Here is a 27,613-nt window from a genome sequence, read left to right as displayed (position 1 = left end):
GATTGTGGTACGCATATATTACATACATACATATGTATGTATGTGTTCGTAAATGTAGCAAGTGCCTTTGCAAACAAATCTACATAGCTACAAGCACATACATATGTACATCTGCCCAACATGCGTGTATGCGTATGTATGTATGTATGTCGCAGCACTAGACCGAAAAACACGTAAAAGACACGAAACTGGATGTTCGTGTAAACTTGTGTGTGTGTGTGTGAGTGTGTGTGCCGCGTGCGAATTTCATTTGAGATTTTAAGTTTTCAGCTTTTCAATGTTCATTTCCATTTCAGTGTCTGTCAATGTCGGCAGATAGTTGATGATATTTTTTAAATTTATGTATAGATGTTTTATTTATTTTTGTTTGTCAAGTTTCCTGACACATTGCTAAGAGATGGATGTACATACATACATACTTAGACAATAGTAATTATTTTTTTTTTAATATGGAGAAAATTTCGAAAAATTTTCCTCGCTCCAACAGGAAGCATAAAATTTACTAAAACAATATTTTGGAGTCATAATAATGAAATGTTTGTATATACATATGTATGTACATATGTTTATCTACTTGCGATGTATGTTTGTATGCATGTATGTATGTATGAATATTAACTGGTTACAGATTAGCAAGAGTAGAACAACAGACGACGCAGTAAAGTCGATAGCGAAGTCTGCTGATGACAGCGCCCCGAAAGGTTCTTGAAATAGTTCAACAGACAACCTGCGTGACCTCGAGCCTGGAACATTTCCAGTAAAGTATATACATACGTAAATAAATATGTATGCATGTGTATGCTAAGTAATCAGGTTTTAAAACTTTTATATTAATCCCGAAAATCCCTCTCCGAAGTAAATACAATATACAATATACAATATAGTACATACACATATGTATGTACATATGTATATGCATATAGGCAAGCAAAACTCTTCTGCACACACGCATACACACACACACACACAACAATCATACGTCGAAGATCTGCAAGGCAAAAGCAACAAGTTACAAAACAGCGGGAGTGAGCGAATGGATGGATAGCGTTAATGTTAAGCAGACAAAGAGAGCGGGAGAGCAAGTAAGAAAGAGAGAGAGGTGAGAGAGAGGAAGACATGCAAAAATTGGGAGCGCGTTTGCGCAACTGACTCAACGGATAAGCGAACAATGTGTTGAATTCACAACGCAGGCAACACAGAGTGCACCTTGCAGCAAGACGCCCAGCAACGAATGTTACTCCAGCCATGGCCAAGACAAAGAATAAACATAAGCGAGCTGATACACATACATATGTACATACATCCATGTATGTTTGTCTGTGTACATTTGTGCTTGCAGACATGTGTTTATATACACGTGCAAGCAAAAGCCATACATACATACATACATACATACATACATATATACAAATGTATATCTTTCATGTGTGCATGAACCTCAACAAAGAAACAGACAAGGAGGAGCGGCTAAAAGTTAGCAGAGGCGTAATTAGTCTGCGCAGTAAAAGAAAAGAAAAGAAAAAATAACAAAAACAAGTCAACGTAGCTTTTGTAGGATTTGTTTTGTTTTGGGGTTGCGCTTTTGGCAAAGGCAGCTGAGTAAAAAAAATGACCAGAGGAGCAGCAGCAGACAATGCTCTCGGGCATTAGAACGTGATCTTGATATACACTGACTCAGCAGCGCAGCTGTCCCACACACTCGTTCTCTCCAATAGAGTCCACTTCACGCTCTCTTCCGCTCTCGCTCTCGCTCTGACTTGCTCTCTCCATTTTAACGGCCAGGCAGAGAGACAGGCAGACAGGCAGGCAGGCAGGCAGGCAGGCAGTCAGGCGGCGACGTCGACGGCCAGTCAGTATCGATTGAACAGTCGCGCGTAACACATCGAACCGATGCGGAGAGCCCGGCTAGGCCCCCACACCCCCGTTTGTAATAAATAGCGTTGCACGAAGCGACCACGCTAGCAAACGGCAAGAATACGCTGAGAACGACGGAGGCGGCACAGCCAACCAGCAACGCGAGAGAGGCAACAGAATACAAAATATATAAAAAAAAAAAAACAACATAAAAATAAAATACAAAAACTAAAGCAAAGAAAGAACAAAAACAGACAGTTAGAACAGCTGGAAATTAAGGCAAAATTTGACGAAACGTAGACGAGCCTAAAAGAGAAAACAAATATTACCATTCAATATTTTAATTTTTTATTTTTTAATTTTTTTTTTACGTTCGTTCCAAATTCAATTTAGCGCGTTTTCGGCTTTAAACTTAATGTTTTTTATAATTCCGCTTAAAACGTGCCTTGTAACTTAATATACATATAATTTGTTGAGGTAAATATATACAAATATATGTACTTATGTATGAATATTTGAAAAGCATTTTCGTACTTGCTTCTGTGGCGGTTTTCAGTTATAATAAATCATTATAAAATACAAATTGTAAATTACGAATGGAAAAAACGTCGCTCAGATAAGAAACGAAACCGAGAAATACGCGAGAAATTTGATAAAATAAAAATAAATAAATATATACATGCATACATATACATATGTATATATTTATATATGCATTCATATAGATCGGAATATATCAAATATAAAAACAAGTTACATGAACAAGTTATAATCTAAATAGAAAAGAAATCAAAAGCAAACAAAATTAACAAGGTAATGCTACAGATTTGACACTCACACACTCACACACACACACACACACCCATAAGCAGTCAAGTAAATAAAAATAAATTAGCAACTACAACAAAAATAACCTTGGCACCACGTTAGAAAACAAAAAAGGAGCAAAGTAAAAAGTAAAAAGTAAAAAAATAAAAAAAAAAAATAAAAATAAAAACAATCAGCTCAAATACACAATAAGAAGAAACGTTGTTTTCTGAACATTGACAAAACACATTTTTTCCCCCAATTTTTATTTTCATTTTCTTTGTGCTTGCGTTGGCGACAAATATCGAAACACGAGCAAAATTCTACAATAAAAAAACAACAGAATTCTAAAAAAAAAAAAAACAACAACAACAAACACGCAAACGCAAACAAACAAAACCCAACGCGACGCTCCATAAAAATAAAAAAAGAAACGAAAAACGAACAACGCAACGCGCGAAAAATTTCTCAAAGAAAAAAAAACACAAGAACGGCACGAAGCTGGCGCAAAAGAGAACAACAAAAAATCAAATAAAACAAAATAAAATAAAATAATATTCATGATTCTTTAGATACCGTCGATGCACTTACTATATAGACGAAGGACGGGCACAACAACAAAAGAAATTGCACACCTGATACACCCAAAGGCAGTGAAAAGAATATAAAAGAAAGACAACAACAACAAAGACTAGAGAAATCAGTCAAGCAACAACTAACAACAACAGCAACAACAACAACAACAATGACAACAAAACCACCAAGAAAAGTGGCACCCGATGGCGGCTGGGGCTGGGTTGCCTGCTTCGGCGTCAGTTTGGTCAACGTAAGTTTGAATTCAACTAATTTTAGAGATAATCTTAGTAGTTCGTAAGTAAATAGTCTCTCTGTTGTACAGCCGCGTTAGCAGTTAGGATAGGTTAGTTTTAGAAATGTGCGTCATTTACGATAAGATTCTTGTGGGCAAGTTTTTATAGGTGGGGTATGTTGGTTTACTCACCATTATTCCGCGAAGCATATGAGACACTCTACTCAAGAGCTCTGCCAGTAAATGGATACAGTGTATTCCAGTCCTTGAGCCGGTTAGCAACTGAGTTTATATCTGGTGTTGTAGCTTCGCATGTCGTTCCATTGAGGTACTTCTACATAGTTGGTTTGGCACTACCACAAGCCCAGTTCTAAAAGTCATACACATACATTTATATTACAAGGCACTGGGTTCAGATGATATTTCAGACTTACAGCTTAACTGCACTCAGCTTGAACTTTCGAGTATTATCGATTCCCGATTTGGGAACATTTGTCATTTTTTATTCGTTAATAAATTGCACTTTAATCAATTGCTAATTACTCCGAAGTTCTGCTAATGATAATAGCTTTATTATATATATAAACAAGTAAGAAGACTCTAGTCGAGACTGCTCGACTAGGAGATACCCTGAACCCTCCAAGCTGATATTCTTATCATTCTGCACTTCTTTTATGCACGCACACATACATACACATGCATCCACCCTCACGTGCCTGTGCTCTGCTAACTGCGCAGTAAGCAGCGACTGTGCTTGGGCTGCGCTGCAGTGTGGGCAATAGTATGAGAATTTATTTGATGAATAACTTTTTTTGTAGACATGCAATCTTAATGAAATTTTCAGAGCGTAATCATATGGTCAAAATGTGTGTACATTCTAAAGCACAAGTCTCTAGTACTTGAAATACGTTTTTTACGAATTGGGGGCGAAGGGGGCGTGGTATCCAAAATCTGTTGATTACAAAATGTTTGTATTTATCATATATATATACACAGTAAATCTGAAGTCTCCACGTCTAATAGTACTCCGATGAGGCTCAAAAAACAAAATCAATTTTTCGATTATTCTCGATAAAAAAGTTATCGGATGAGTTATCGAAAAAATAAAGCAAACTCGTACTGCGTATGGTATACACGAGTATGCACAAAAAATTTCAGCTCTCTAGCTCTTATATCTTCTGAGATCTCGGCGTTCATACGGACGGACGGACGGACGGACGGACGGACGGACGGACGGACGGACGGACGGACGGACGGACGGACGGACGGACAGACGGACAGGGCTATATCGACTCAGCTCGTCGTGCTGATCAAGAATATATATACTTTATGGGGTCTGCGATGATTCCTTCTGCCTGTTACATACTTTTACACAAAAACATTATACCCTGATTTCCCATTTTCAATGGGTTCAGGGTATAAAAAAAGTTCTTATGTAAAAATGACAAACTTGAGGCATCATTATCGGATAAGTACGAAATCCCCAAAGGATCCGTTGCACACAATACAAGCAGCGTAAAGTCTTTAAGAAAGTCGACATGCATATGCCTCTATATGCATTTACATGTGTGTATATCAATATGGAACCACGTATATATTGCGAGCTCTCGATGGTACCTGACACATTTAGGCTGCGCAACGAGTTGCAAACAATTGCGCTTGACACTGAGCAAATAGCACAATATTGATAAACAAGTAAACACTGGCTGTGTGGGTCGGTAGTGCACGACTAGTAAATACTCTGACCCGACTTTGTGCACTTCACTTGGTATTTCTCACTCTCAGTTTCACTCGCTGATATTGCTGCGGGGTTGTTTAGAGATTGCGAGCAATACATGACACATCGTATACCGTCATATATTGCTCGCCAACTCTGAACAGCCCGAGCTGGGAACACACCAACACATGCACGAATCTCATAAGTCGCACTTAACGAAGGATCTTCACTGACCTCCGCCACACGGGAAAACTCTCTCTTCGAATCGGTTGTTGCTGGTGGCAGCCTTGTATGCTTGTCCAGAATATCTTAATAAGGAACACTCAAAAAGTTATTGAGATCTTCTGAGCAAAGCACAAAGGGCACCAATTATATAGAAACATATGTATATTCACTATGATTCACAATGGTATTATTACTTATTAATATAGATTCATCATACGAATTACACAAAAAAATCTTTGATTGCTGCCAAGAAGAGTCATAAGCTTCACTCTATAACTTTGTACTTGATTTCCATGCAAAAGTAACAAAGCTACAGTGTGAAATCTCCTGAATCTTAATCGAAGATGCTATAGATATATTAAGGCACAATGCACGTTGATGGTAAATTGGCCCTAGAAATATGCACGTCGACGATTTTAGCGATATATATTAAAAAACACGCTAAAATTGCCGGTGTGCAAAACCTATAGGACCACAAATTTTCTACTAGATAAGGAACCGATTTTTGTTATATATATATATATATATATATATATATATATATATATATATGGATATGTATGTAGATAGGTAGTAAACGTTGCTCACTTAGACCTATGAGTTTTACAAGACGGCTCACTTGGCGATATTAAGAGACACGCCAAGTAACCGTCCTGTAGGACCCATAAAGCTAAGCCATGAAACTAGTCTAGTATTTTTTTTTTTTAATTTCGAAGACTTTTTTTAAGGCCTTGAGCCCAAGACTAAGAATGTCCTTTGCTATCGCTGAAAAAAATCTCGGTTATTTCGAATATTTACATATGCAGATAATTACGTTGATTACTTAACCCCATGAATTTCGGAGTTCGGCACTGTCGACGATATGTATTAAAAGACACGTCAAAGAGCCGAACTTCAAAACCCATAAGACCAATCCAAACTTTATTCGATTTCACTATAGAAATTTTTCTGCTAGATAAAGAAAATATTTTTTATTTCTATAGATGGATATGTATGTATATAATAAATGTTGAACACTTAGCATCATGAATCTTGCAAGTCGGCACGTTTGGCGATATGTATTGAAAGACACGCCAAAATGCCGATGTACAAAATCCATAATACTAACCCATAACACTAGAGAAAATTCAGGTTACTTGTTTTTTTTTTTTTTAACGATAAATATTAGAAAAAACTTTAAAAAGGCGTTGAGCACAAGACTAAGAATGTCCTTTGATATCGGTGTAAAAATGTTCGATTATTTCGATATATATGAATATATATATTATATATTTGTTAAAAGACACGTGATGGGGCCGCACTTCGAAACACATAAGCTACAAATTGGTTTTGATGGCACTATAAAAATTCCCTGTTCTATAAAGAACAGATTTATATACATAATAATATTTATGTAGATAATTCACGTTGTTTACTTAGCCATCTGAGTTTCACCGTGCGGTCCCTTGACGATATGCATTAAAAGAAACGTCAACAGGCCGCACGACTAAACCAAACTGCATTTGATCTCACTACAGACATTTTCCTGGTAGATAAAGAAATGATTTTTGATTTATATAGATGGGTATGTATCTAGACAGTAAACGTTGCTAACTTAGCACCATGAATTTTGCAGGTCGACCCCTTAGCGATTGAAAGACACGCTAAGCGACCGAGCTACAAGATCCTTAATACCAATCAATAAAACTAGTCTAGAATAAATTTTCCATTATTTTGAATATGTAACTATGAATGTAGATAATTTACGTTACTTACTTAACCCCACGAATTTCGCTGTTCGGCTTTTGGACGAAACTTCGAAACCCATAAGACTAATCCAAACTTAAGTTGATTTCACTATAGAAATTTTAAAGCTAGATAAAGAACTGATTTTTGTTATATGGATTATATGGATATGTATGTAGATAGTAAACGTTGCTCACTTAGCGTCATGAATTTTGCAAGTCGGCCTCTTGGCGATATGTATTGAAAGACACGCCAAGCGACCGAGTTACAAGACCCATAATACTAATCCATAAAACTAGTCTAGAATTCCGAAGACGAAGGACTAAAAATGTCTTTTGCCATCGCTGTATAAATTTTCGATTATTTTGAATATGCAGATAATTACGTTGATTACTAAACCCCATGAATTTCGGAATTCGGCGCTTTAGACGATATGTATTATGGGACACGCCAAAGAGCCGAGTTGCGAAACCCATAAGACCAATCCAAACTTTATTTGATTTCACTATAGAAAATTTCCTGCTAGATAAAGAAATGATTTTTGATTTATATAGTTGGACATGTATGTATGTAGATAATAAATGTTGAACACTTAGCATCATGAATCTTGCAAGTCGGCACGCTTGGCGATATGTATTGAAAGACTCGCCAAAATGCCGATGTACAAAATCCATAATACTAACCCATAACACTAGAGACAATGCAGATTTCCCTTTTTTTTTTAATTAAGAATGTCCTTTGCTATCTGTGTGAAAATATTCGAATATTTCGATACATATGAATATGTATGTAGTCTATTCACGTTGATTATTTAGCTTCATGAATTTCGGTGTTCAGTCCTATTGTCAATATTTGTTAAAAGACACGTGAAAGGGCCGCACTTCGAATCCCATAAGCTAAGAATTTCATTTGCTAGCACTTTAATAAATCCTTGTTCTATAAAGAACAGATTTTTATATATATATATGAATATTTATGTAGATAATTCACGTTGCTTACTTAGCCATCTGAGTTCCACCGTGCGGTCCCTTGACGATATGCATTAAAAGACACGTCAACAGGCGGCACGCTGTAACCCAGAAGACTAAACCAAACTGCATTTGATTTCACTAGACTACACTATCCTGGTAGATAATGAACGGAATTTCGATATATAGATGAGTATTAAAACCATACCCCTGTATGACTTCACTTACATTTATATAAGATATGGAATAGATTCATAGGCAGTGCATCGTGTTTATTAAGCCCATGAATTTTGCAACATGACAATTTCAACGTACATATAAAAACAGGTTGAAATAGCCTTGATGCAAAACCCATAAGCCCTAGAAAGATTTCCTGTTAAATAAAGAATGGATTTTTGTTATTTATATATATAGATTTTTATATAGATAAAACCCTTTGCTTATGAAGCCCCATGAGTTTCGCACACTAACTCTCTTAACGATATGTATAATAAACACGTTAAGGGGCTACTCTGCGAAGCCCATAAGACCGATCCGAACACCTTTTGGTCACACTAAAAAAAGAAACTTTTATGTAGATAATTGAGTAATTTTCATGATTTTATAAAATCTAATGATAGATATATAATCTAATTCTGAAGAATGAAGTATAGAAATAATAACATTCAATCAATTTTTAGCGTATTTTTTTTTTTTTTTTTTTGTTAGTAAGACTCCAATACGAATAGAAGGACAGCATGAAAAATGAACTCTATAAAAAATATTTTTGGAAGAGAGAGTAGTTCTTTAACAAAGTTAAAGTTCAGAAAGTCAAGTATCTTGGCAAGTTTTAGATTCAAAACCTCTAATAATACGAAACACTAATTGCCTAGTAACCCATAAAAGAAATATACAATTGTAATAAAAATCAAACTTTGATAAGATTAACAACTCTCAAAAAATGCCCAGATATTGGCATAAAAAGTTTCTGTTTTGGTCGCACGACAATTCCCACAAACCGATTAAGCACACACAGAAAACACTTGAGAGTTTTGGGCATACTTTGACATTTTAATGCGCATATTAAAAATTGAAACACCCTCGTAAAACTTAATTGATGTCAAATTCTAGCCCCGTTTATATTTCCACAAAAAACACGTATCAACAATATGCAGTTTTATGGGCGTAATACGAAAGCAAACAAGTAAAAGTGGAATAGCGGGGAGGGAGCGGCTGGGTAATACCCTAAACGCAGCTGCTATTACGATTATTTCTTTCTTGAAAGGGATTCGCATGGAGTTTACTAAAGAACCTGAAAATTATCGATTATAATATGAGATCTATGATAGCTGCTGTACTGACTGAGATTACTAGATGATAAGACGGAGATTGACTGAACTCTTTATCGGGATAGGGAATATATGTATATAGTAAATTAATTTACCCCGAGCGCCGTTTCTCAATAAGTTCTAGGTATAGAAAGCAAAAAGCAAACCAAATCATTTAGATCATCATTGCCATCGCCCTCATAATGACTGTTCACGTATGTTTGCTTAGTTTTTGATAACGTAAAATCAGTCGATTATATGACCAAGCCCAGTGGCTGGTTAATCTGTTTGCTTTACGTTATCATTCGCAATACGTTTAATCGCCCATTTAATCATTGGCGAGGCAAATTTGCTCTTTTGAATGGATGCTTATAGAATAATGGAATCAGCTGTGAAATGAAGCTCAGAGAGCCAGAGGCTCGATAAGCTAAATCTAAATAGTATCTCTCTCTCTCTGTCTCTCTCTCTCTCTCTTTATATCTCTCCGTATACTGTTATTCGAGAATAGCAAAATTTAATCATCTCATTAAGTTATTGCCAAATAGTGTGCGAATCTAATTTGAGCGCTTTTCGCTTATGGATCCTATCACGTGAGCTGCGTTTATGGCCCTCTGCGCACATGGCTGGCTCCGAAGATAAAAAATGGAATTCTTATTAAAAATTATTGTTTGCATGGACTATAAAAAAATTAATAGGAGAGTATCGAAGCTTGAATACACTGACCTATACAAAGAATAGATTTTTTTTTAATTTAAATTCTTTTCAAGGAACTCTCTTATGCGAAATAAGAAAAAGAAACTGAAAACAGACTTATCTAAGCTGAAATTGAAGAAATAGATTAGTAACAAAATATTATTAGGTCTATCAAATAAGTATTTACGAGTATCTAAAAGTAGCATCTACTACTAAATTACAGCTATACTAATATACTACAGTAGTTAGTATTAAAATACTATCTACTAATTAAAGTACGATTCACTAATGGAAATACTATCTACTAGTAAAATACTAATAACAATACTAGAGTGCTATCAACTATTAGTAGTACTAAAGATAATACTGCAATCTCACTATCTAAAGTACGATCTATCGATAACTGCAATGTTTTGAATTCAAAATAAAAATATTTATATAACTGTTTATTATTTGATTATTATTTATGTATTATTTTCCAAAGCCTGTTAAACTCTATAGAGTATATTGAAAGAGCAAATATGTATAATTATATCTAATCAAATAAATATTTGGATCTAAGTATATATTTTAGATAGATATATTTTACAATAGATATCTAATCAAATATATTTTTAGATTTTATATGGATATATTTTATATACATTTTATGTATCAATTTCGCACTTGAAAATGTCGATAAGCCTCTTTTATATATTATATATATTTATAGAGTCGAATCAAAAGCTCACTCACAGCGCCGCACATTAATTAATAAATTTTTAAAGTCCAAAACAATTTATACAAAAATAAAAAAAGGAAAGATAATAGCAGAGACAATAAACCTACAAACACGTGCCGAACCTACAATTTGTTAATTTTTTTTTATATACGATTAAATTGGGATTCGAACTCGAAATAAGTTTTGAATTAATACGAAATTGCATTGCATCATTTCTCTGCAAGCTAAACAAAAGAGATTGTAGTACTAGCTAGGAATATATACATATATATATATATACAAATGTGTATATATGTACAATATATAAATATAGCTAAATCCACAATTGTGTGTGAGCTCATCGTATAATTGCCGCATTCAGCCGGAACCGAGCTAATCGCGTCGATTTTCCTATAATCAGCTCTAGATATACAATTCGATGTTGGCTCTGGCAAACTACAAAACAAATTCGATTTCCAGACGTTGATAAACCGTGCCAAGAGTCAAATAAATAAACGTCAAAGCATAAATATTGAATTCCACAATATTTCATTGTGATATATCTTATAGAGCAATGACTTGAACATTCCGGAGAAAGAGTAGAATGCGCAAACGGCTGGATAATGCTCGTTCTTAAGGTAGACAGTTTATATGTCTATATTTGTCTAGAACTTAAGAGTGGAACAGGAGTCCACTATATCTGGAATTATGGAAATCGCTCGAACTAGAGTTATTCTGACTCCAAAAAGATAAACCAAAGAGTTTCTCATGCAAAAAGAGATCCATAATAAACGCAAATCAAATGAATCAAACCTATATGCTCTGCCCGCCCCGACTGAGCGAGCATGCAAATTAATATTGAGCAATCTCTGCGTGGACTTTGTACACATTTAGCTGTTGTCGGGCTTTTTTTTTGCACCTCACAACGCAAAACGCCCACAAACTCGGAACTTTCTTCCACTCGTCTATATAGATAGTTGTCATACATACATATGTATGTACATGTGTGTGTGTATGGGTGTGTGTTACAGTGTTTACCCATAAATTATATCGATGCGGGGCTGTTTGGCTGTTCCGTTTGCATTTGCCTTTGTCGATTCTCAGAGTCAATACTCGAATTGAAGCTCTACCGTTGACAATGCGCTAGCTGCTCTTACTATTTGTGATAATATGCGAATCAGCCAAAGCGCTCCCTTCCCACTATAATAACTAGAAGGAGGAAGAAGGCGAAGAAGAAGAAGAAGCAGACGAAGCACTGCCCGGTTTTCATGTCGTTGCATCAATTTAGCAAAATCCAAGCGATATAACAAATATCGTCATTGATTTGGGGTTTTTTTTTTTTTTTTGCTTTTTAGCTTTTGCTTTCAGTTTTTATTTTCATGCTCGCTTCATGATAACCGATAGGAGTATATATGTTTTGATATATAGCGAGACTAGCGTGCCTATGTATAGATATTAGAGTTTCTTTACCCTTACTATGATCTGGTATAAGTTGGAAGTCCTTAATTCAAGTCTAAGCTTATTGCCAAAAAAATATCTATACAGATACATACACTCACGACTATCGGACATGACATGTTGCTCGCTTTGATATATGTACATCTACCCTAAAAGATGTGAATACAGCTAGATATAGATATAGATATAGATATAGATATTTCTGCCACTCGTTTGTCAAAATTCCAGCACCCAAAATAATAATCTTTCACTTATACCACATATAATGAGGACGAAATAAATTAAAAATACCCTGAAAGCTACGTTATGGTAGACACCTCTCGAAGTAACGTTGTAAATCTTCACTAAAAATTGTCTAAAAATTATATATACATACACCTACATACATATATGGGAAAAAGCTATTTAAGATTTTGACAGCTAATATAAATCATAATTTAACGATCATCCTATTTGTGGCATTCATAATGGACTTTAAGTGAATTACTCTATTCATATCGGTAAACACGCCGATGACCTACGAAGGTAGAAGTCCAAAATTGGTTAGTAAATGCTCGCTCTGCTTGAGTTCGAGCAATTCAAAGTGTTTTTGGAAACAAGGAGCGCGTATTATGCAGTCGTTGATGCCCAACTGAAATATTCTCTCACTTGTTTGCTTTTGTGTTTTGTTTTCACTAGATTTTTGTATTCCGTTTTGTATTTTGTCGTTTTCTTATCGACAGCGGGGCGATTAACACCTCGGCACGTTGTCGCTAAAGTTCTCAGAAAAGAGCCATGGGTATAGCCAAGCGCAAGACCAGACAGAATATCGTATACCAAAGCGTCAATTTAATCAAATATTGGCAAATACGTTTCGTATATCGTCTATATATATACATATATAGCAGCATATTATTCATAGACCTTTTGTGTCCTCAAAAGCCGGTTTCGATTTGCTGCTCTCAATGATGAAGTCACAGCGAAAACAAACAATGGCCCAAGAACGATATGTCTCATTTATTATAATGCTAATTATGGCAGCGTAATCCATAAAAATAGTCTACATATATGTATGTATATCAGATATATGACATTTATTTTCTTGTTTATGATCGAAATTCGATGGGATTTGCATTGTTAATTAATTTCGGCTGTACATACACGCAGGAATATCTTATGAATATTCAGCGCTCCAATTTGTCAACCAAAGTGAATGCAGAAGAAGAAGAAACTGAACTTTTAGTGTGCATTGAACTCAAATCGCACAGCAAATAAGATAATCTGCCAATGCTTAGCCGCTTTTCGAGTGCTCGATAAACAGACAAAGTATTTGAGATAAGTTCCCAAATAAATACGAAATATACTGAACTAAATCAAGATATTTTCATCAGAGTAATCAAAAATATGGAATATACAATATATATGTATATACTTGAGCAAAATCCATCCATAAATTTGATTGCTTTGACTTAAAAAACGTTCGATAACTCAAATCGATTTTTATCGAAAAGTATTTGAAAGCATTTGTTAGGAAATTGAGCTGAATATATAATATGAACATATTGAAGAGCGCTAGACTGCGCCCCATCAATAATATTGTGAATAATGTATGCTCTATCAAGTCAATCATGTCTTCACAAACTCAACCAATAAAAGCAAAATACATCAATTCCCATTGAGTGCAGAGCCAATGGAAAAAGAAACAACATTCATAACAGAACAAAATAGTTATATATAGCTATACAGAAGTCACATTCCCTTCGAAGCACATTCACCGAACTATAAAGACTTCCGTAATTGAATTGAATTCATGGCACAGTTAGCAGATCTGTCATAATTATATATTTAAGAGTCGAGTGCTGGACTAACTTTTCGCCGCAATTACTTTGTGTAAATGAGTTGAAGTCTCATTTACACACAAATATTATCTAATTGCTCAAAGCTATAATTATATATGACTTCAAGATTGATACGACACAGTCTTCAGAACGAACTCAACAGCAAGTGAGAAATCTAAAGAGAATGCACGACTGTGAGATACCGTAACTGTAGAGTGAAACTTGAGTAAAATTTGCAATCTACAAACTGAAACAAAGGGAATGAGCTGGCGAAGGAATAATATATAGTCAGTTCATATTGCGTGTGGTATATAAGAAAGTGGATTATAATATATATATATATATAAGATATATAGATATAAGAAGTATAGATATAAGAAATATAGGTATAAGATATAAGATATATAGATATAAGATATATAGATAAAAAATGTATAGATATAAGATATATAGATAAAAGATATATAGATGTTCAAGTCTCTAAGATCCCATGGCGAAGAGAAGACTATATAGAATCAGAATCCTGCCTCCAACTTCTACGCTATCGTCTAACATTTTCGGTTAACCAATCTACCCTAAAAGCTCATGTGCAATAGGTATCAAAATTAGTCTAGAAAATTTTTAATTTTTCATTTTTATATTGGACAAAGTTAATTGATATGATAATTTCGGCGCGTTGCTATAAACTCTTAGCATAAACATAAAAAAGCAATAGTAATTAAAGACTAAGACAAACAACAAACAAACAAACAAACATATAATAAACAATAAACGAACTACACAAAAATCTGCACAGCTAAAAAATACCCTGCATTGCCGAAATTTAGCTGCCTTTGCAGGAGCCTCTTCAGCTCTTCCGACGTAGACTTGGTACACTTGCTCTAAGTAACTTAACTTAAATGAGTTGAGCAAACAAAATTTGCCACACAAATTGTGTTTGGACATTAGCAAACAATAAAGCAAAGTAATCAAAGGGATATTGGCAGGTAAATGCGAAAAAAAATAAAAGAAAATAGTTGATCGCTGCAAGACTTGCGCTAATTGCCTAGAAGACATGGCCAACTGCAAATGGTCTGAATTTGTTTTGGCTATTTGATATGGAATCGATGCTAATGCCACAGTCACGAAGCAGACGTTCAATAAACCATAGACGGGGCAACGGTGCGGACGGACGGTGGACCACAACGGGCAGCACGTGCATGGCGAATAGTCGAACGGTTGAAAAAGGCTCCGGAAAAGCGAACTGCATTGTGAGCTGCATTCAATGTCAGCGTTGAGCAATGCTCGCGCGGCAGGCCATGACGACAACTGTGGCCAATCAGGTTTTAGTTACAGCAACAGCAACAACAACAACAACAATGAACGTGCAGCTGACGATGCTGCTGCTGCTGATCACGTGACTTTATTGCAACTTGTGTTTTGCTGTTTCCTGCTGCAACGGTTGCTGCTGCTGTTGTTGCTGCTACTGCTGCTGCTGTTGTTGCTAGTGTTGCTGCTGCTGCTGCTGCTGTTGTTGTTGCTATTGCTGCTGCTGCTGCAGCTGCTGCTGCTGATCACGTGACTTTGTTGCAACTTGTGTTTTGCTGTTTCCTGCTGCAACGGTTGCTGCTGCTGCTGTTGCTGCTACTGCTGCTGCTGTTGTTGCTAGTGTTGCTGCTGCTGCTGCTGCTGTTGTTGTTGCTATTGCTGCTGCTGCTGCAGCTGCTGCTGCTGATCACGTGACTTTGTTGCAACTTGTGTTTTGCTGTTTCCTGCTGCAACGGTTGCTGCTGCTGCTGTTGTTGTTGTTGTTGCTGGTGCTGCTGCTGCTACTGCTACTGCTGCTGCTGCTGCTGCTGCTGCTGCTGCTACTGATGCTGCTGCTGCTGCTGCTACTGCTGCTGCTGCTGCAGCTGCTGCTACTGCTGCTGCTGCTGTTGCTGTTGCTGCTGCTGTTGCTGCTATTGCTGTTGCTGCTGTTGCTGCTACTACTACTGCTGCTGCTGATCACGTGACTGTGTTGCAACTTGTGTTTTTCTTCCTGCTGCAACTGTTGCTGCTGCTGCTCCTGCTGCTTCTCCTGCTGCTGCTGCTACTGCTGCTACTGCTACTACTGCTGCTGATCAGCAACTTGTGTTTTGCTGTTTCCTGCTGCAACTGTTGCTGCTGCTGTTTGTTGCCCCAAAAAAAAAAACTTGTTTGCAGTTCAACAGCGTGCACTGACAATTGTTTCTAGCTGCTGTATGTAATTATATATATACATATATATATATATATATATATATATATATATATATATATATATATATATATATATATATATATATATATATATATATAGAGAGAGAGAGAGAGAGGTATATATATATATATATATGTCTTTGGATAAATCACATGATTGCGATCATGCGAAGCGCGAGTGAGCCGCCAGTACGGCCGGCCAAACACCCGCTACGCTGCTGCTGCTGCTGCTGTCCAGCCTTCAATGCTTCAACCGCTCAAGCGTTCAATTCAACTCGAGAGTCCAGTTCGTTACACATATACATACATCTTTATATATATATATATGTATATGTACGTCTGTTCGTATATCTGCTCGACATTTTAATTGAAATGTTTGACAGTGGAAAGCAGACCCAGTCGCAAGTCACATTCACAGTGAGTGCTGTGTGTCCACATAGTGAAATGTACTTCACAGTTAATTGCTTCAATTGCCAACACACACACACACACAGACACACGCACACACACAGACACAATAAATTCAATTCAAATTTATTTAACATCGATCTTTGAGACACACAGCCCTACCGCCTCTTCCTCTCTCGCTCTCTCTTCCTCTCTTTCGCACCCTCTGTTATCCCTACAACAACCAGTTCGTTCCCCAAGCCATTGCCCATTAAACAAAACGCATTTTTCAATTAACGCAAATGAATATGAGCCACAAATGAGAAACAATATAGATTATACATACATACATACATACATACAATATATATATTTGGGGCAGGGGTATGCTCCTCTCAAGTTGAAGGCGATTTTGTTAACAAACTCGTAAAATTACACAAAGCGTAAATTTGTTTTTAATTATGAGCGAGTCGACGAAACATTTAATATTGAACGAACTGTACAAAATGCCATTGAACTTAGCCACAGCTCAGCTACAGTTAAGACGAAATACAATTTACATTAAACATATGTGCATAAATATATCTACTGTTTAGATAGTAGCAACAAGTCTACGAGTCTATTCACAAAAGGCTAATCAACTCTAGATGTTTTGCCATACTCCACGCAATGTAAATACTCAGATATGCAAGTTGAGTTGAAAGACGTGGCAGAGTCTCTAAGATAGTCCGTCAGTATGAGGTGGAGACTTGAAGCTATATATATTTTATATATTCGATATATACAGAAGGTAATACGATTATTTAATAATTAATATTTATCATTTCTATTCGGAAACAACTTGTCTACTTATGCAACGATTTACGGCATATTCCAGTCGGTCATTCTTAACTAGAGGACCCTGATTTGTTCACATATGAAAGATTCAGGGTATCTCCTAGTCAAATACTCTCTTGCTAACGCTTAGTCGGGAAATCTGAACTAGAGAACTCACTTGTTAACATATGCACAGATTCAGGGTATTCCCTAGTCGGATACTCCCAGCTAGAGCACTCTTGTTCACATACGTAACAATTTAGGGTATCTTCCAGTCGGGCATTCTCAACTGATCTTCACATATGCAAAGATTCAGGGTATCTCCTAGTCGAATACTCCCAACTAAAGGATTTTTGTTCACATACGCAACAATTTAAGGTATCCCCTAGTCGGGCATTCTCAAGGCGAACTCATATGCAACAATTGAGGGTATCTCCTAGTAGGTTATTCTCACATATGCAATGATTGAGAGTATCTCCTATTCGGTCATTCTCAACTGGAGGACTCTTGTTTGCATATGCAAAGATTCAGGGTATCTCCTAGTCGAATACTTCCAACTAGATGCAACAATTTAGGGTATCCCCTAGTCGGGCATTCTCAACTGACCTGCACATATGAAGGGGATTCAGGGTATTCCCTAGTCGAATACTTCCAACTAGAGCACCCGCAACAATTTAGGGTATCCCTTAGTCGGGCACTTTCAACTAGTGACCTAACTTGTTCACATATGCAAAGATTCAGGGTATACTCTAGTCGAGCATTCTCAACTAGAGTAGTTTGCATAAATAATCTACATATATTCAAGTCGAAATTATTCCGTTTAGTAATTCTGCTGATTGAAGAATTTAGCTTTTCACTAGCTAAATACCAGAACGGTATTACAATTGCTGTTCCCAGCGCAACTTCAGTGAGCCGCAAGTTCGGGAAGAGAAGGGACGCTTACATCCAAACCCAGTAACGCATGGTAGCCAGAGCTCTGAATGATGGAATACGTCAGGAAATGAAATTCCACGCATTGGACTGGCCAGAGTGGAGAGCAGAGTGCGGCGACACTAGGTGTGCCAGCTTTACTGCTTTTACTCGGAACGAAGCGCTCTCTAAAATTAAAATAAAATAGTAAAAACAACAAAGACGGAAAACATCGCAAGTTAAAAAAAAAAACAGCACAAAATATGTCACGCAAAAGTTAATGGGAAATCAATAGAACAAAAACAAAAGCACTGGCAATGACAATGACGATGACGATGACGATGACGACCACGACGATGGCAATGGCAATGGCAACAACGACAACGACAACGACAACGACGTCGAGGACACGAACAGCCAAATGTCTGTGGTTCATTGAAGCTTGATTTACGACGGTCACCAGACGGCGGCAACATCTAGGAGGAAAGAACCTTAGAGCTTCCGAACCGAAACGAATCGGGTCGAGACAAGACGAGTCGAGTTGAGCTGACGACGTCATCTTCCGTCTGTAGCTCTGCCTCACACCCAGACTCAAATAGCTGACGACGTCATCATGCCAAAAAAAAGAATAAAAAATACAAATTTCAAATACAAAAAAATGAAAATAAATAAATAAATTGATAACGACAATTGTCACGCAATTATCAAAGTGTCTGCGGCGCGAACGACGAATGCTCATATCTTGAACGAAGACACAAGCCAATAATTAGAAAAAATAGAATAGAATAAAATATATAGAGAGAGCTTTACATTCCGTCAGGCACGACGATTGCTCGTGCGCGTAACTGAACTTTGACCCAACTTGAACTGACCTGTCAGACGCGGGCACGTGATAGGTATTCTAATTCCAAAACATATTTTTATAAATAGAATACAGAATGTGCAATGTTTAGTTACGATATTCGATATAAAATATGATATTTAACTACCATAACTGAGATCTGAGGTATACAATATTTAAGATACTCCTATTTATCAACGAAAATTATATATATAATCAACTATAATAGGCTAACTCTACTATCTATCTATCAATATTCTACGATATAATACATCTAAGATAATAGATATCTATGATGAAGATATCTCTGATATAAATTAGATATCAAGATTTCTACTAACATTCAATATCTACGATCTAGGTATACAATATGTAAGATACTCCTATTTATCAACGAAAATTATATATATAATCGACTATAATAGGCTAACTCTACTATCTATCTATCAATATTCTACGATATAATACATCTAAGATAATAGATATCTATGATGAAGATATCTATGATATAATTTAGATATCAAGATTTCTACTAACATTCAATATCTACGATCTAAGACAGAATCAGAATGATTGCAGTATAATATGGTATATGTAGAGGAACCTAGATCCCCAGCAGCCGACTCTGTTATGAAAATATAGCTAGATCGTTAAACATCATATATATACCAGTTATAATATAGGAATTCTGCTTTCTATAAATGCATTGCTCAAAATATTCAGCAAAACTCATATTAAATATATAGGTATATATATTATATTATGATTTATGCGAGCTGCTAAATCTAAAACTGGCCTGACCGGCAAACAGCCCATACCAAAATTGTACATTTGTAGTGTATACTATATATTCAGTTTAGGTATAACTCGAAATATATACGTATAAGAATGTATGTATATATGTAAGTTCTAAGTTATATATGTATGTGTATATAGCTTGCTTTTTGTCGAACATCCAAATATCACGTTAATTTCACGCAAGTGCTCACCGCGACTAGTTGTAAATTGGATTGGAAAATATTGCACAAATGTTTACAAATAATAAAAAAAAAAATCTAGTAGTACACAAACGCACACACACACACGACAAAGTCGCACCCTTTTGAACAGCTAGGACCAGAAAGGGGCGTTCGAGGCGTGTTTGTTGTTGGTCAATAAATATAAATCTAAAGCTGATTTAGAGCATTTGCGGCTTAGCGATTTTTGTTTGACTTTTGCTGTTTTGCGCTAAAAAAAAAGAAGAGAACCGGACAGACAAATACACATAAACATACACGTATATATGTTAATGTATTTGCATAATCAATGGAAACGACTGTGAATCGAATGAGTCAATGTTTTGGACAACAACTCAACAACAACAATAGAAAAAAAAACACTTCAAACATTTCTAATGCAAAAGTCGAACGATGATGATGATAATGATAAGCTCATACAAATTATACAGCAATGATTAGCTGCCTACAGATAAGAAACCATATGAATTTCTCTCTGAATGTAGGACTACGCTTATGTGCCACTGTACAAGCAGATTATCATAAGTCTACATCGGAACAGTTCTAATCAGACCTTGAAAACCAATGATGATAATAACAATTTAATTAATTTAATATATTGTGATGAATTGGTTAGGAGATCCATGGAGATGGATACAGTATAAAGCAAACTGAAATGATGGGGACAGACATATCATATAGGGATAGTAGCCATCTATACATATCCATATCTACATTCATATATAAATACATATCTATGAGTTGTATTGATATAAATGATATGATGATGATGATAATACTAAATTATAGAAAAATGAAATATATATATAATGTAAATTCTTATACGACAGGAGTTTATATATGAGATAGGAATACAAGAGAAAGAGATCGTCTCATATATACGCAATCATATTAGTAGATATAGCTGATAGAGGTAACCTTAATAGGGTCAGTTCTTGGCAAGTATATGAACTATTTATATTGATATATAGACACAACTGTAGACAAGGATATAGACAATCTGTACTCTGGTATATTGATAACTATAGAGTATATGTTGTATACTCAATTGTAGACTAGAATATATACTATACAGTAGACTCCATATATACTATATAGTACACTCCATATATACTATATAGTAGACTCCATATATACTATATAGTAGACTCCATATATACTATATAGTAGACTCCATATATACTATATAGTAGACTCCATATATACTATATAGTAGACTCCATGTATACTACTCTATATAGACTTAACTGAAGGCTATATGGGACTATGTTATTCGAACTCTGATTAATACATTCAACTGTCTATAAACGCACACACTTCCAATCAAAGATGCTTAAAATTCCTAGCATACAGACAGATCTTAATGCGAGATATTATCCAAATCCCAACTACCAGTATGTATAGCACAATCTATATATATATATATATGTGTGTCTATGTATACAACACATTCGCATATTTGGTGCGATAAGCTAACCGAGTTGGTGCGAATCAATTTCTGCCATGTCGCGATCACATGCGATTTGACAAAATCAAAGTGCGCCCAATTATAGAAACCCCTTTAGCTCGATCGCTAGGCAACAAACTAGCTATGGCCATTGGCTGTTGCCTGTTGGCCATATCGTATTTGGTATTTGGGGAGCGTGTGTTTATTCTGACATTGCGCGAGCGCGTGTTGCTTTCTAGTTTCAATTATGATTGGTGATAATTCAATTATCGAGCAATTAACGTTTTGAATGAAGCGTCCATAAACATCTAATACGAATTTTACGAATTCTAGACCGTGGGCTCTGTGCCAGCAAGGGGCGGGAGGCAGGAGTGGGTGGAGTGAAATGAAAAGCAATAGACGCGAGAGCGAATGTAAGAATCAATAACAGCCATAATCAATAAATAATCGTTGCAAAGTCACAAATAAAGCACTTCACGAATTATTATCACCGTTATCATCATCATCATCATCATCATCATCATTATAGGCGTCGATAAACGTATATATGATATATTTCAAGCACCTGTTTTAAGCTGGAAAACAACTAGAAAATATCGTCACTCTATAAATTGCCTGAGGAGTGGATCTATAGATAAAACTGGAAAGGAATTGATTCTCGCTCGCTCTCCTTCCTCTCTCTGATTTAGGAAACAACCGTCGACTTATGTAATCTCTTTCAGTATACGGCTTCTCATGGAAGTCTTACAATAGATAATATGCATTAGAGATTTAACCGCTCAAGCTCTTGGAATTCATGAGATTCTTAACTGAGCTGATAGATGCAGATCTCGAATTGAATTTCATATCGAATAAATTAACGGCGAATAAATGAAATATTCATTCGGCAAACAGCTGAGAGAGTTTCAATGGCAGTACAAAAATGGAGCGCGTGAATATCAAACTAAATATCCAGTTGAATACAAATGAATTCACTGTCTGGGGGTAGGGCATGGAGGAGGGTCTGAAGGTTTCGCGACCCGAAACATCGTTGCCCTCATTTTAGTTTTCTCATCGCACTTTTTGGACAGTGGAATCATTAGCCTGTTGCATGATATGCGAGTGAAGGTTATTTGAGTTGAGGGCTTGACAAATGACAGAATTTCAAGTGCATTGATACATATATATCACATTGGTATTACAGAAGAAAATTGACATTAGTTAGCCATACGTAATGGTGTGCTATGCTATGGGGTAGAGATAGGTTCTCTGTCAACTTACCTGTGCCAGCCTTATCGTACTTACGGCACGGCTGCGCTGCGACTGCGCTGCTGCTGCTGATAGTGAGTCGAAATACGATGACGTTGCCATTGACTATCGCATTGAGTTCATAATTCTGCTGATTAACAATTGTTTGGCCGATAAATCACGCGGCTGGGCTCCAACAAATTGGCCAATATAAAAAGCGGGCTAAGGTCGTATATTATAGACTCGCGTCAATCGGTAGGGGCCTTATCCATGGCTTCCTTAACCCAAGTGCATCTGTCACAAAGTTGACAATTAATAACTTGTTAATAAATAATAACGAGCTGACGACTTACCCGAGCAATAAAAATGCTGGACAAGAATTATTGTAGATAGATTATTGTAGAGGCGTCAGGCATTAGATTTAGCCTTTTGCTAAGCAATCCTGTAAGCATAATAATCACATAATCATTATCAGTCGGGGAGTCAATCGGTTCATAAATATGCATGCTCTTCAATCAATCAATCAATCGTTAGGTACATCAGTGAGTGGAAACCGTCTTATATATACACTGTTCAATCAGTGTGTCCTTCAACCTATCTTTTATGTAAGTCAGCTCGTCCGTCAATCAGGCAATACACATTGTATTCAGTCAGTCAGTCATACATTTTTATTGATAAACTGATAGCTGGTCAATCAAACAATCAATTTCGTATAATCAATAAATTATTTAGTCGTTCAATCAGTATGAATTGTGTTTAGTCTCTATCAATCTCTATCAATCAGCAAATCAAAAATGGTAATTGATGATGGAACAATTTGATTATATGTATTATTATGGATAAGTCAATTGTGTAACAGTTTGTATTGACTGATTGATGGATTAGTCTATACTTTGCTTAACTGACTAGCTATACAATTGATTGACTAACTAATTGTAGCTGTTCAACTGTAACTGTTGTAACTGTTCAATTAGTTAATCAATCAATTGTATTACCACTCAGTTACACAATAGACTAATCCAACAATCAATCATCACAAACTGTTTTACATATACTGTTCAATCAATCAATCAATCAGTCAACAAGGCAGACCGAACTATATACAGATTATTAAAACTCAATCATTCACAAAATAACTGTATGTTATATATACATATATAAATCAGTCAACCATGAAGAATCATTACAAACTGTTTTACGAATACTGTTCAATCAATCAATCAGTCAACAACGCAGACCGAGCTATATACAGATTATTATTCAGAAGCAAAAGCAGAATTAAAACTCAATCATTCACAATATAACTGTATATATAATCATATATACATCAGTCAACCATGAAGATCTAGGCTTAAATATAATTAAAAGTCAGCTACGGTTACGGTACAACATTGGCTATAACTGTTATATGATGCCATATAAAATTGCTCATAATTTGTCAACTCGTTTTCCGATTCATCTCGCTCACCTGTAAGTCTCTCCCGTTCTCTCTCTCTTTCTCTCGCTCTGCTTGGGTACAGCAGGGGCATAGGCACCGGGGTGCTATCAAATTCGAGACCGGAACCTTCAATCGCTGTTCAGATAACGGCATTTCGCTTGAAAGAACTTTTGCCTCAGTGCTCTTATATAAGGGAGCTGAGTGCACGTCCCTCACTTGGGGCGCTCCTCCTCCTCCTCCAGCAGCAGCTGGAAGATTGTGTAACCTCTAGTTAGTTAATGCTCGAGCCGATAACAGTTGGTAAACTCCATTTACTTCTTACTTACAGCTGGCGACCCGCTCGATTGAGCCGTCGTTTGGCCTGCTGTTTGGGGACACGCTGCGCGATCTCAGTGTGGGCACCACCGGAGCGGCCGTCATCATCAGCACGATGGACGTGTGCATGAACTTCTCGGGCCTGTTTGTGGGGCCGCTGCTTAAGGAGTTCTCCTACCGCAAGGTGGCCATCGCTGGCTCCCTGCTGTGCGGCCTGGGCCTGGCCCTGACCTCGCCGGCAACGACAATGGCCCACATACTGAGCACGTACAGTGTGATCAACGGCATCGGCGTCGGGCTGTCCACGTCGGCGGCGTTTGTGGCGCTCAATCATTACTTCAAGCATAAGCGCGGCCAGGCGGTGGGCCTCTCCATGGCCGGCACGGCGATGGGCATGCTGATAATGCCGCAGCTGGTGCGAATTCTGCTGGAGGCGTATGACTTTCGTGGTGCGGTCCTCTTGCTGGCGGGCGTGGCGCTGAACGCAATTGTCGGCTCGGTGCTGCTGCAGCCCGTCAAGTGGCACATGAAGGAGGAGTTCGATGACGAGGAGCTGATGTGCATCTCGGCGCTGCCGACGCCGCAGCCCCAGCTGACGGCCGGCACTGGGGCAGCAGCGAATCCGGCGCCCACCTTCAATGTGATCAAAGAGGATGGCAACGAGGAGGATGCACTGCCGGAGCTGAATACGCTGCTCTTCAACAAGCATCACCATCAGCACGGCCATCCGTCGATGCGCAAGAATTACTCCGAAATGGCCATGAACACGATGAACGGCTCCCGACTGGGCCTGACCAAGCGGCCGACCTTTCCGCGCATCATGTCCCTGGCCGGTGTGCAGTCCGCGGACGTGGGCAGCGGCAGCGGCGGCTATCCCTCACAGGCGGAGATCAATACGACGCAGTTGCGCTGCCGCAAGGCGTCGGTCACCTCGAATCTGTCCTACATGGACTTCACCGGCTCCATACTCCAGGTCCATTTGAATACCGGCGACGATGAGTTCGAGCGCAATGATCTGGAGCTGCGACGCGTTGGCACCGCCACCGGCAGCATTCTGGGCGGGCATCGTGACAGCTTCATCAAAATGAAACCCACCGAGCTGGAGAAGCAGCAGACCGAACTGGACAACGAGGAGGCCAAGAAGAACGCCAAGAAGCCGGGCTTCTGGCGTCGTTTCGCCGATCTCCTGGACATAGCCATGCTCAAGGACAAGATGTTTCTCAATCTGCTGTTCGGCCTGTCCATCTTCTACGTGGCCGAGATGAACTTCAAAATGGTGACGCCCTTCTTCTTTGCCAACCTGGGCTACTCCAAGTCCGATGTGGCCTACTGTCTGTCGATAACAGCCATCACGGACATTGCAGCGCGTATCGTACTGCCGCCCATCTTCGACAGGACCACGATCAAGAAACGCACCATCTTCCTGGTCTCGATCATCTTTGTGGCCATCACGCGCTCCAGTACGTACCGAGTGGAGGGCACACTCAATGAATCATCCATCTCTAATCCATATATATATATACTATATTTCCATTGCAGTTATGGCAGAGCAAACGGATTGGACACAGCTCATGGTCTGGCTATCCATTTGCGGCTTCTTCCGCGGCTCGGCGCTAAGCAACTTCACGCTGACCGTCTCCGAGTATTGTTCGCTGGAGAAGCTGCCCTCGGCCTTTGGCTGGCATCTGGTGGGCAAGGCGTTGTTTGTCATCAGCTTCGGCCCCCTGATCGGTGAGCTCCACTCCATGGAATTGCATAGCATTGCAACTAATTAACGGACTGTTCGATTTCAGGTCTCATTCGTGATCTAACCAAGAGCTATCCCATTTGCATTCATGCGCAGAGCGTTTGCATTATGATCTGCGCCGTTGCCTGGGGCATTGAGTATTTGGTGGAGTTTATTCAGTCGCGTCGTCGCACCGCCGATGTGTCGCAGGAGGGCGCAGCTGAAGCAGCGTCAGCGTCAGCGTCAGCGACAGCGACAGCGCCAGCCGGCCAGGATGTCAAGCTGTAATATGAAGGCCAAAGATCAACAGAGAATCAAACAGAGATGCAGAATATAAACAACAACAACAACAACAACAACAACAACAAAAGAAAAACTCATCAAATGCAAACTACTTAATACTTAATTAACATAGACATAGATACTTAATAAAAAAAAAAAAATCTGTCATTGTGGGCTATTTGCAGAGAGTGTTGGCTGATCTAGCTAACTACACAAAATGCTAAATGGCCCAGGGAAAAACTAAAAATATTATACTGTGTAGCCCTCCTCCCCTCTAATTGTATTAAACTCTCATTTGCCAGTCTACTATATATATATATATATATATATATATACACATATGTGTGTAAAGTTCGTTCCACTTGAGATCTGCTAGTGGAACGATCTTTGACATCATTCATACCTATTAGTCTCTATTATTATTTTATCAACATTTTTTTTTTTTTTTTTTTGTTTACTTATTGTATGAACTTGTATGTGATAGTTCAAAGATAGATGTAAGTTAGAACGTAAAGCGAGCATATTTTACAAAGTACACAAAAAAACATAGCTGTACAATATTAATATGAACAAAAGGCATTAAAAAAAACAACAACGACAACAACAACAAATCAAACAAACAATAAATGAAGAACTGGCTTTAAAATTGATATACAAATATACATATATGTTTATATATATACTGTTTATATATATATACGACCATGGAACAGCCCCTACAAATATATCTGTATAAAACCATAAATGTATACATATAAATATATACCTAGCCTAACTATAGAAAAGAGCTAAAAAAAAAACAATAACTGGAAATGGAATTGTTTTACCAATTTACACCTGATTCATATGCCTATTTATAGAAACATTTACAAACATATACACAAACGAGCCAGAAGCCAACTTAAATGAA

General features: G+C 37.5%; 1 protein-coding gene across 3 annotated transcripts; it reads left to right on the top strand.

Annotated features, from left to right (window-relative positions):
- The first annotated feature begins 1,832 nt into the window (after window positions 1–1,832).
- LOC115564554 (uncharacterized) lies at window positions 1,833–27,361 on the top strand. Of its 3 annotated transcripts, none has more exons than XM_089263303.1 (5): window positions 1,833–2,024; window positions 3,234–3,487; window positions 24,709–26,155; window positions 26,235–26,426; window positions 26,489–27,361. In XM_089263303.1, the coding sequence occupies exons 2-5, from the start codon at window positions 3,407–3,409 to the stop codon at window positions 26,707–26,709; spliced, it is 1,941 nt and encodes a 646-aa protein (XP_089119429.1). In that variant the 5' UTR covers window positions 1,833–2,024; window positions 3,234–3,406; the 3' UTR covers window positions 26,710–27,361. The 3 variants fall into 3 exon arrangements, with proteins under 3 accessions (XP_089119429.1, XP_089119428.1, XP_089119430.1); XM_089263302.1 differs by having other exon boundaries at window positions 1,833–2,331; XM_089263304.1 differs by lacking the exon at window positions 1,833–2,024 and adding an exon at window positions 2,338–2,667.
- The last annotated feature ends 252 nt before the right edge of the window (window positions 27,362–27,613 follow it).

The sequence above is a fragment of the Drosophila navojoa genome, chromosome X (genome assembly GCF_054131105.1).
Source record: "Drosophila navojoa isolate 15081-1374.11 chromosome X, UAZ_NAV_1.0, whole genome shotgun sequence".
Lineage (NCBI taxonomy): Eukaryota > Metazoa > Arthropoda > Insecta > Diptera > Drosophilidae > Drosophila > Drosophila navojoa.
Note: the sequence above shows the minus strand (reverse complement) of the source record. Positions and strands in the feature narration are given on the sequence as shown.

Excerpts from the sequence above, each read along its gene's own strand:
- LOC115564554 (XM_089263303.1), top strand. The coding sequence starts at position 3,407 with ATGACAACAAAACCACCAAGAAAAGTGGCACCCGATGGCGGCTGGGGC. Across the intron at positions 26,156-26,234 it reads TGTGGCCATCACGCGCTCCA|TTATGGCAGAGCAAACGGAT; the intron begins GTACGTACCGAG and ends TTTCCATTGCAG. Across the intron at positions 26,427-26,488 it reads CAGCTTCGGCCCCCTGATCG|GTCTCATTCGTGATCTAACC; the intron begins GTGAGCTCCACT and ends GTTCGATTTCAG.